This window comes from Zonotrichia leucophrys, chromosome 22 (genome assembly GCF_028769735.1).
Source record: "Zonotrichia leucophrys gambelii isolate GWCS_2022_RI chromosome 22, RI_Zleu_2.0, whole genome shotgun sequence".
NCBI classification, from domain to species: domain Eukaryota; kingdom Metazoa; phylum Chordata; class Aves; order Passeriformes; family Passerellidae; genus Zonotrichia; species Zonotrichia leucophrys.
In genome coordinates this window covers 3251917-3262985 of record NC_088191.1, presented here as the reverse complement: position 1 = coordinate 3262985, position 11069 = coordinate 3251917, and the positions used below count along the sequence as shown (strand labels likewise).

At 55.4% G+C, this 11069-nt stretch overlaps 1 protein-coding gene across 1 annotated transcript; it reads left to right on the top strand.

Annotated features, from left to right (window-relative positions):
- Positions 1 to 915: 915 nt before the first annotated feature.
- MAK16 (MAK16 homolog) lies at positions 916 to 10872 on the top strand. Its single transcript, XM_064731129.1, has 10 exons — positions 916 to 1093; positions 1711 to 1760; positions 1939 to 2048; positions 3635 to 3699; positions 4607 to 4758; positions 6359 to 6413; positions 7759 to 7833; positions 9830 to 9946; positions 10062 to 10118; positions 10339 to 10872. Exons 1-10 carry the CDS (start codon positions 1079 to 1081, stop codon positions 10522 to 10524), a joined length of 882 nt encoding a protein of 293 aa, XP_064587199.1. The 5' UTR covers positions 916 to 1078; the 3' UTR covers positions 10525 to 10872.
- The last annotated feature ends 197 nt before the right edge of the window (positions 10873 to 11069 follow it).

The following is an 11069-nucleotide window of genomic DNA, read 5'->3' as shown; positions in this document are numbered from 1 at the left end:
ATATTACATTATAATATATTAATTATGCTATACTAAAGAATAGAGAAAGGATACAGACAGAAGGCTAAAAGATAATAATGAAAACTATTGACTTTCTCCAGAGCCCTGACACAGCCTGACCATGGTTGATCATTAACGAAAAACGATTCACCTGTTGGAGAAACAATCTCCAACCACATTCCAAAGCAGCAAAACACAGGAGAAGCAATCAGATAATTATTGTTTTCATTTTTCTCTGAGGCTTCTCAGCTTTCCAAAGAGGATTTTTCCACAAAAAATGACAGTGGCAGCTCCACGCTCCCTCAGCAGATGGTGCTGCTGCCCTGCTGTGAAAAGTGCAGATTAAATTGCTCTGTGCAGATATTTACTATCTGTATTGATTATTAGTGCTGTGTTAACATTTTACTAGGATGATAAATGTAGTTTTGTGGTTTAAATGGAACTTTTGTAGTTAAAATAGGAACTATGTACATGGGATATTTTTTAAATGGAGGAATGTGGTACTTGCACCAGATAGCAGCCACAGGACACCTGAATCTTTCAGAGAAAATGAATTTATTGCTCCATTATCAGAAGAAATTAACTTCTTCCATTAACTCAGCTTTGCTTGCAGGCCAGCTGCCAAGCCCGTCCATATCGGAGGAAAGGTGAATATATTTAGGATTTATTCCCCCTCCCTGCAGTAAATCTCCGTGTCCTGCATGAAGGATGGCGTCTTCCTCTGAGGGAATGGCAGGGAATCTGCGTTTTCTCCCACAGCCCCAGAGAGTAGATTTAAACTACCCGAACACATCGCTGAGGGCGCCTCAGCGCCTCTTTGAGCGACGCTTTCGGGGCTCTCGGCCCTGAGGGGACGCGGTCGCCATGACAGCGCTCCCGCCCTCCTTCCCGCCCTCTTCCCCTCCCTCAGGGCCGCCGCTCTCGCGAGACTTCGCGCGCTCCGCCCTTTCCTGTAATGGCGGCGCCCTAGACCGCGCGGCCGGTACCGTCAGCACCGTCAGTGCCCGCTGTCACCGCCACCGCGGTCACCTCCGTCACCGCCGTCACCGCCGTCTGTGCCATCTCTGTCACCGCCACCATGCATTCCGACGATGTGAGTCTTACCGTTCTTTCGGCCCTGTGTCCAACGTCTGCTCCGCGGCCGGGCCCGCCTCACGTGGCCGGGGGTCCCCTGTGTGTCCCCAGCGCGGCTCTGAGGGGACCGGGGCACCGGGGGTCCCCTGTGTGTCCGCAACGCGGCTGTGGCTCTGAGGGGACCGTGGGTCCCCTGTGTATGCCCAGTGCGGCTCTGAGGGGACTGGGAATCCCTGTGTGTCCCCAGCGCGGCTGTGGCTCTGAGGGGACCGTGGGTCCCCTGTGTGTCCCCACCACGGCTGTGGCTCTGAGGGGACCGGGAGTCCCCTGTGTGTCCCCAGCGCGGCTGTGGCTCCGGGGCACCGGGGATCCCCTGTGTGTCTCCTGTGTCCTCAGCGTGGCTGTGGCTCTGAGGGCACCGGGGGTCCCCTGTGTGTCCCCATGCGACTCTGAGGGGACCGGGGCACCAGGGGTGTGAATGGGGACTTGGCAGCAGCACTCGTGCTGTGTCCTTGCGCTCTCCGTGCCAGGGACATCGAGCAAACCCCAATGTTTGTGGGGTGTCCCCCAAGAGCTGCCACAGCCAGTGGGGACATGCAGGTGAGATGTGTCACCTGCTGTTTGTGTCCCCTGCAGGTTGTCTGGAGTATGCTGGGGAACAGGCAGTTCTGCTCCTACAAGATGACGTGAGTCTGGGGGACACGGTGGGCTGGGGGCTTTGGGGGATCCAGCGGGGACATCCTCTAAAGTGTCGCCTCTGTGCCACAACATGTAACAGTCACAGAGCATGGGGTGAGCTGTGGGAGCTGTGGGATCTTCCTGTCCACCCCTCATGAATTCCCTGTCCCGTTTGTTTTTTTGCAGCACCAAAACACAGAATTTCTGCAGGAACGAGTACAACCTGACAGGGCTGTGCAACCGCTCCTCCTGCCCGCTGGCCAACAGCCAGTACGCCACGGTCCGGGAGGAGAAAGGTGGGAGCAGGGAAAGGGAGCAGGGATTCCTGCAGGGAAAAGGGATCAGGGAAAGGGAGCAGGGATTCCTGCTTGGAAAGGGAGCAGGGAAAGGGAGCAGGGATTCCTGCTTGGAAAAGGGAGCAGGGATTCCTGCAGGGAAAAGGAGCAGTGATTCCTGCTTGGAAAAGGGATCAGGGATTCCTGCAGGGAAAAGGGATCAGGGAAAGGGAGCAGGGATTCCTGCTTGGAAAAGGGATCAGGGATTCCTGCAGGGAAAGGGGATCAGGGAAAGGGAGCAGTGATTCCTGCTTGGAAAAGGGATCAGGCCTTAGAAAGGGCCCCCAGGGGGGTTTGGAGTCCCCAGTCCTTGAGGTGCTGTGACCGTGCTCACAGGGGTCTGAGGATGAGGGAAGAGATGAGGATCTGACTCCATGTTTCAGAAGGCTTGATTTATTATTTTATGATATATATTACATTAAAACTATACTAAAAGAATAGCAGGAAAGGTTTCATCTCAGAAGGCTAGCTAAGCTAAGAATAGAAAGAGAAAGAATGATAACAAAGGTTTGTGGCTCGGATTCTCTGTCCAAGCCAGCTGACTGTGATTGGCCATTAATTAGAAACAACCCCATGAGACCAATCACAGATGCACCTGTTGCATTCCACAGCAGCAGATAACCATTGTTTGCATTTTGTCCCTGAGGCCTCTCAGCTTCTCAGGAGGAAAACATTCTAAGGAAAGGATTTTCATAAAAAGATGTCTGTAACCAGGTGCTGTGGGAATGCCAGGATGTGGCACTGGGGATCAAAGGTTTGGTTTGATCTTGGAAGGTTTTTCCAGCCTGGATGGGTCTGGGGTGCAGTGGGCAGAGAGGGGTGGGTGGTGCTGCCTGAGGGCAGCTCTGGGGAGGGGCTCAGGGGGTTTGTTCCCTGTGAAAAACGCCAATCACTTGTTTTTAAAATTTTCAAAGTTTGATAGTAATAAAATTGTTGTAAAAATAGTAATATAATTGGAGTAATAATAATTTGGACAATTTGAATTAGGACAATATGAGACAATAGAGACAAAGAGTTATGGATGTCCGGGTACCTCTTTCTGGGCAAAATAACCCCATAAAAGAGTACCCACGTTAACAGAGGATTAACCCTTAAAAACAACAGCCTGTTGCATATTCATACACCTCATCCATGATGCATAAATTCCATTCAAACACAGGATTCTGTCTGCTCAGAATCCTTCCCCTTAATCCTGATGGCCTTTCCAGGGCTGAGCAAGGCAGGAACAAGTTAATTTCTTCTGATAATGGAGCACTAAGTTCTCTTTCTCTGAAAGATTTAGGTGTCCTGTGGCTGCTATCTCAGTGCAAGTCCTTTCTTTAAAAAAGTATCTTATATAGCATAGTTTCTATTTTAACATTATGTTATAACCTAAAGCCATATTTAACACAGTACTTAAGCAAATTAATACAACACATAAAATATTCATTTGAATATTTGTCACAACACATAAAATATTCTAACACAACACATAACATATCCATTTGAATATTTGTGAAAAGCCAATTATAAAATACACATTTTTCCACCTTCCCTGTTGTTCCCAGGTCGCTGTTACCTCTACATGAAGACCATCGAGCGGGCGGCGTTTCCGCGGCGCCTCTGGGAGCGGGTGAGCTCAGGGACACGGCAGGGACAGCAGCCCTGCTTCCAGGGCAGGGACAGGGTGGACAGCAGCAGGAATTTCCCCATGGAAAGGCTGCTCAGGCCTCGGAGCTGCCCAGAGAGGTTTGGAATCCCCGTCCTGGAGGTGGCACTGAGTGCTCGGGGATGGGGACAAGATGGGGACCACCTTGGAGGGCTTTTCCTTAATGATTCCGTGACTCTGGGGGCCATGGAGCCCCTCCCAAATTGTCGGATCTCAGGATCTCAGTCCTGAGGTGCCGAGCCACCGAGACCACCCTTGGGGGGCTCGGGAGTCCTGGAATGTTCCAGAAGTGTCTGGTGGCTGGACTTTGATCCTACACGGGAGACGACAAGGATGAGGGCTTCACCGGGGTGAATGGTGAAGGGATGAGTTAATTAGAGAGTGAGACACAAGGTTTAGGATTTCTGTACAGGGGGGTTTAGAGGAGTAAGATGGAGGAATTGGGGCGTGTCCTGTCCTTCTTCTTCTTCTTCTTCTTCTCCTCCATCTTCTGTGGTGATGGTGGCACTTTTGGATTGGTTATTACTGAAAGTGCACCGGGTAATAAGAATAAATGGTATTGGGGAAAAATGATAAATATTGTACTCGTAACAATGGGTATAAAGATACGTGGCTGCCCCGGAGGGCAGACAGTGTGCTCATGGCTGGCTGCTGAGCAGAGCTCTGTCGGGCCGAGAGAAAATCTTTTAGATAAACAATTAATAAACATAAAAACCGAAAGAAGAACTGAAGCCTCTTCTCGTCCTTCGATACGCGGGCTGCCCCAAGGCCACTCCGGGCCTTTCCAGGCCCTTCAAACAGCCGAAAACCCGACACCAAATGTCCCTTTTTTGTCCTGCTCTGTCACCCAGCCCTTCCCCTGTCCCTGCAGGTGCTGCTGAGCAAGAACTACGAGAAGGCTCTGGAGGAGATCGACGAGAACCTCATCTACTGGCCCCGCTTCATCCGGCACAAGTGCAAGCAGAGATTCACCAAGATCACGCAGTACCTGATCCGCATCCGCAAGCTGACCCTCAAGAGACAGTAAGGGACACAGGGGTGACCATGGCAGTGACCTCTGGTGGCTTCTGGAGCCTCTCCTGAGCTGCTGGTGCTGCTGGGGACATGGAGCTGGTCCTGTTTTCATGAGGGGTTTAGATGGAGCTGACATGGATGAGCCACAGGGATGCAGTGTAGAAATGCACTGAGGGAATGTCCTGAGCTGGAGGGACCCACAAGGCCTCCAACAACCCCACCTGTGCATCCCTGGCTGCAGGAATGCAGTGTAGAAATGCACTGAGGGATGTCCTGAGCTCGAGGGACCCTCAGGGATCACTGATCCCAACTCCTGGCCTTGCACAGACTCCACCTGTGCATCCCTGGCTGCAGAAATGCAGTGCATAAATGCACTGAGGGATGTCCTGAGCTCGAGGGACCCACAAGGCCTCCAACAACCCCACCTATGCATCCTTGGCTGCAGAAATGCAGTGTAGAAATGCACTGAGGGAATGTCCTGAGCTGGAGGGAACCACAGGATCACTGATCCCAACTCCTGACCTTGCACAGACTCCACCTGTGCATCCTTGGCTGCAGGAATGCAGTGTAGAAATGCACTGAGGGATGTCCTGAGCTCGAGGGACCCACAAGGCCTCCAACAACCCCACCTGTGCATCCTTGGCTGCAGGAATGCAGTGTAGAAATGCACTGAGGGATGTCCTGAGCTGGGAGGGAACCACAGGGATCACTGATCCCAACTCCTGACCCTGCACTGACCCCACCTGTGCATCCCTGGCTGCAGGAATGCAGTGTAGAAATGCACTGAGGGATGTCCTGAGCTCGAGGGACCCACAAGGCCTCCAACAACCCCACCTGTGCATCCCTGGCTGCAGGAATGCAGTGCATAAATGCACTTGCAGTGTAGAAATGCACTGAGGGAATGTCCTGAGCTGGAGGGACCCACAAGGCCTCCAACAACCCCACCTGTGCATCCTTGGCTGCAGGAATGCAGTGTAGAAATGCACTGAGGGATGTCCTGAGCTCGAGGGACCCACAGGGATCATGATCCCAACTCCTGACCTTGCACAGACTCCACCTGTGCATCCCTTGGCTGCAGGAATGCAGTGCATAATGCCTTGCGTGTAAAATGCACTGAGGGAATGTACTGAGCTGGAGGGACCCACAAGGCCCCAAACAACCCCACCTGTGCATCCCTGGCTGCAGGAATGCAGTGCATAAATGCACTTGCAGTGTAGAAATGCACTGAGGGATTGTCCTGAGCTGGGAGGGAACCACAGGGGTCATTGATCCCAACTCCTGACCCTGCACTGACCCCACCTGTGCATCCCTGGGAGCAGTGTCCAGCTCTGGCAGCCTCAGGGCAGTGCCCAGCACCCTCTGGGGGAAGAATCTTCCCCTAAAATCCACCCTGACCCTGCCCTGCCACAGCTCCAGCCATTCCCTGTCACACAGAGCTGAGATCAGAGCTGTCCCTCGGGAGGAGCTGCTCCTCCTGTGGCCCCTCCAGACCCTTCCCCATCCTTTAGATCTTCCTTCTCCTGAGGCACCCACACCTCAGGAGGTTTGGAATGTGCAGCTGCTGCCTGGAGCTGCCTGCCAGGGCTGTGACATTCCCTGTTCCCTGCAGGAGGAAGCTCGTCCCGCTGCGCAGGAAGATCGAGCGGCGCGAGAACAGGCGGGAGGTAACGAGTGCCCCGTGTCACTGCCCCTGTGCCACCTCCTGTGCCACCTTGTGTCACTGCCCCTGTGCCACCTCCTGTGCCCTGTGCCACCTTGTGCCACTGCCCCTGTGCCACCTCCTGTGCCACCTCCTGTGCCCCGTGCCACCTCCTGTGCCCTGTGCCACCTTGTGCCACTGCCCCTGTGCCACCTCCTGTGCCCTGCGCCACCTCCTGTGCCCTGTGTCACCTTGTGCCACTGCCCCTGTGCCACCTCCTGTGCCCTGTGCCACCTTGTGTCACTGCCTCTTTGTCACCTCCTGTGCCCTGTGCCACCTTGTGCCACTGCCCCCGTGTCACCTCCTGTGCCCTGTGCCACCTCCTGTGCCCTGTGCCACCTTGTGCCACTGCCCCCGTGTCACCTCCTGTGCCCTGTGCCACCTCCTGTGCCCTGTGCCACCTCCTGTGCCACTTGTGTCCGCCCCTGGTCACCTCCTTCCTGTGCCACCTTGTGCCACTGCCCCCGTGTCACCTCCTGTGCCCTGTGCCACCTCCTGTGCCCTGTGCCACCCTGTTGTGCCACTGCCCCCGTGTCACCTCCTGTGCCCGTGCCACCTCCTGTGCCCTGTGCCACCTTCCTGTGCCACCTTGTGCACTGCCCCTGTGTCACCTCCTGTGCCTCCGTTGTGCACCTCCTTGCCCTGTGCCACCTCTGTGCCCTGTGCCACCTTGTGCCACTGCCCCCTGTGCCACCTCCTGTGCCCTGTGTCACCTCCTGTGCCCTGTGCCACCTTGTGCCACTGCCCCTGTGCCACCTCCTGTGCCCTGTGCCACCTTGTGCCACTGCCCTGTGTCACCTCCCGTGCCACCTGTGTCACCTGCCTGTGCCCTGTGCCACCTTGTGTCACTGCCTGTCCACCTCCTGTGCCCTGTGCCCCTGTGCACTTGCCCCTGTCCACCTCCTGTGCCCTGTGCCACCTTGTGTCACTGCCCCCTGTGTCACCCCTTGCCCCTGTGCCACCTGCCTGTCCCGTGTCACCTCCTTGTGCCCTGTGCCACCTTGTGTCACTCCCCTGTCACCTCTGTGCCCTGTGCCACCTCTGCCTGTGTCACCTTGCCTGTGCCCCTGTGCACCTTGTGCCACTGCCCCTGTGTCACCTCCTGTGCCCTGTGCCACCTTGTGCCACTGCCCCTGTGTCACCTCCTGTGCCCTGTGCCACCTCCTGTGCCCTGTGTCACCTTGTGCCACTGCCCCTGTGTCACCTCCTGTGCCCTGTGCCACCTTGTGCCACTGTCCCCGTGTCACCTCGTGTCCCTGCTGCTGTCCCCTCTGCCCCTGGGGCTCAGCCAGCTGCTCTGTGCTCCCTAGGAGAAAGCCCTGATCGCTGCCCAGCTGGACAACGCCATCGAGAAGGAGCTGCTGGAAAGGCTCAAGCAGGACACGGTGAGGGCTCACAGTGGGAGCTGCCCTGGGGAATGGGGCTGCCTGCTCCCCAAAACACAGGGAGCCCCAAACACAGGGAGCCCCAAACACAGGGAACCCCAAACATAGGGAGCCCCAAACACAGGGAACCCCAAACACAGGAGCCCCAAAATACCAGGGAGCCCAAACACAGGGAACTCCCCAAACACAGGGAGCCCCAAACACAGGGAGCCCCAGAATACAGGGAATCCCAAACACAGGGAATCCCAAACACAGGGAGCCCCAAACACGGGAATCCCAAAACACAGGGAATCCCAAACACGGGAATCCCAAAAACAGGGAATCCCACAAAACAGTGTAGAATCCAAAATACAGGGAGCCCCAAACACAGGGAGCCCCAAACACAGGGAGCCCTAAACACAGGGAATCCCAAACACAGGGAACCCCAAAATACAGGGAGCCCCAAACACAGGGAACCCCAAACACAGGGAGCCCTAAACACAGGGAACCCCAAACACAGGGAACCCAAACACAGGGAGCCCCAAAATACAGGGAGCCCAAAACACAGGGAACCTCCAATCAGGGAGCCCCAAAACACAGGGAACCCCAAAATACAGGGAACCCCAAAATACAGGGAGCCCCAAACACAGGGAATCCCTAAACACAGGGAACCCCAAACACAGGGAACCCCAAAACACAGGGAACCCCAAACACAGGGAACCCCAAAATACAGGGAGCCCCAAACACAGGGAGCCCCAAACACAGGGAATCCCAAACACAGGGAGCCCCAAAACACAGGGAATCCCAAACACAGGGAGCCCCAAAACACAGGGAGCCCCAAAACACAGGGAACCCCAAACACAGGGAACCCCAAACACAGGGAACCCCAAAACACAGGGAATCCCAAACACAGGGAATCCCAAACACAGGGAGCCCCAAAACACAGGGAGCCCCAAAACACAGGGAACCCCAAAACACAGGGAATCCCAAACACAGGGAATCCCAAAACACAGGGAACCCCAAACACAGGGAGCCCCAAACACAGGGAACCCCAAACACAGGGAACCCCAAACACAGGGAACCCCAAACACAGGGAGCCCCAAAATACAGGGAACCCCAAACACAGGGAGCCCCAAAACACAGGGAGCCCCAAAACACAGGGAACCCCAAAACACAGGGAACCCCAAAACACAGGGAGCCCCAAACACAGGGAATCCCAAACACAGGAAGCCCCAAACACAGGGAACCCCAAACACAGGGAACCCCAAACACAGGGAACCCCAAACACAGGGAATCCCAAACACAGGGAGCCCCAAACACAGGGAACCCCAAACACAGGGAATCCCAAACACAGGGAACCCCAAACACAGGGAGCCCCAAAATACAGGGAACCCCAAACACAGGGAACCCCAAAATACAGGGAGCCCCAAAACACAAGGGCTGCCCTCCAGTTCTGTGCACAGGGAGCCCCAAAACATGAGGGCTGTCCTCCTGCTTGAGCCCAAAACATGAGGGCTCCACAAAAAACAGGGAGCCCCAAAACATGAAGACTGCCATCTTGTGCCCAGGGCTCCCCAAAACATGAGGGCTCCCCAAAACACAAGGGCTGCCCTCCTGTCCTGTTTCTGTGCACAGAGAGCCCCAAAACACAAGGGCTCCCCAAAACACAGGGAGCCCCAAAACATGAAGACTGCCCTCTTGTGCACGTGGAGCCCCAAAACACGAGGGCTCCCCAAAACATGAGGGCTCCCCAAAACATGAGGGCTCCCTAAAACATGGGGAACCCATTTCAAAACACAAGAACTCCCTGCCTGTGCACGTGGAGCCCCAAAACACGAGGGCTCCCCAAAATGCAGGGGTTCCCCTCCTGCTCTGTGCAGGAGCGTGGGCTCAGAGCTGGAAGGGGCTGATCCACTCCTCAGTCTGATGCTGCCCCATCAGGCTGTCAGTGCCCCCCCAGCCCAAAATCCATCTTCCTCCTGCTGTGGCTCATGGCAAATCCCAATTTTCCTTTCAGTATGGAGACATCTACAACTTCCCCATCCACGCCTTTGACAAGGCCCTGCAGCAGCAAGACGCGGAGAGCGAGAGCGAGTCGGATGCTGAGAGGGAAGAAGATGAGGATGATGATGAGGTAAAGCCTCCTGGTGCTGAGCTGGTTTGAGAACAACTCAGAACAGCTCAGAAAAACCTTTGGGTGGCTCTTCCATGGCACTGCCGTGCTCAGTCCCTGCCTGTGTTCCTTGCAGGACGTGGATAAGAGGGAGTTTGTGGAGGCAGAGGACAGCGAGCTCAGCGACTTTGAGGTGGGTGAAGCACCCAGTGCCAACTGAGGCTGAGCTGCAGGGGCACCTCCACCCCTGGGTGCCTCTGGGGAGGGGTGAGAGGCAGCAAAATCAGCTCTGGAAGAGAATTGTGCAGTGGGAGCCCAGCCCAGATCCAAGTGGGATCATAACAAGGTGATTTTGGGGAAAAGAGGAGGTTTAGTTACACAACCTGCCCTGACATCACTCAATTCTTCCTCAGGACATGGACAAGCTGGAGACAAGCAGTGAAGAGGAGCAGGAAGAGGAGGAAGAAGAGGAGAAAGCCTCCCACTCCAAATCTAAAGGGAAAACGCCCCTGAAGGGCCCAGCCAGGAGAAAACGTCCCCACATCGAGATCGAGTACGAGGAGGAGACAGAGCCCAGCGCCAAGACAAAAGCAGCCTGAGCCCTCCTGGTGCCATTTTGTACTGACTGAACTCCAGAGGTGCCACCAGAGGGTGACTCCAGCATCTGTCACCCACCTCCACCCCTCACAGGACCCTGCTTTGATACTCCATGCGTTTTCTGGGGTTTGTGTCCCGAGCCCAGGCACTTGCAGTGAGTTTGTACAACGCTCAAAGGAACATCTCCCACCTCCCCTGCAACCCCAAAAAGCTGAGCCCAGGAAGGGCCCTGGCCTGGGGGGCTCTGCTGCTCCCTGAAAGCTCAGCTGTGCCTGGGGGAGGTGTGGGGCTCACAGGTGGGAGAAGAACGACAGAACTTTAAATAAAAACAAGAATTTTATTGTACAAAAGGGGCTGAGCAGTGTCAGGCACCTCAGGTGCTCTCCTGTACCTGCAGCGAGCAGAGCAGCACTGCAGTGCCCTGGCACAGTGCCCGAGCCAACACTTGGATACCAAACCCAGGGCCCATTCCTGTGCTCACCCCCTCAGACAGGTGGGCACAGCCCCAGGTGCCCCTGTCCCCCCTGGGGAAGGTGGGCACAGCCCC

Excerpts from the sequence above, each read along its gene's own strand:
- MAK16 (XM_064731129.1), top strand. Across the intron at positions 6,414-7,758 it reads GGCGCGAGAACAGGCGGGAG|GAGAAAGCCCTGATCGCTGC; the intron begins GTAACGAGTGCC and ends TGTGCTCCCTAG. Across the intron at positions 10,119-10,338 it reads GCGAGCTCAGCGACTTTGAG|GACATGGACAAGCTGGAGAC; the intron begins GTGGGTGAAGCA and ends ATTCTTCCTCAG.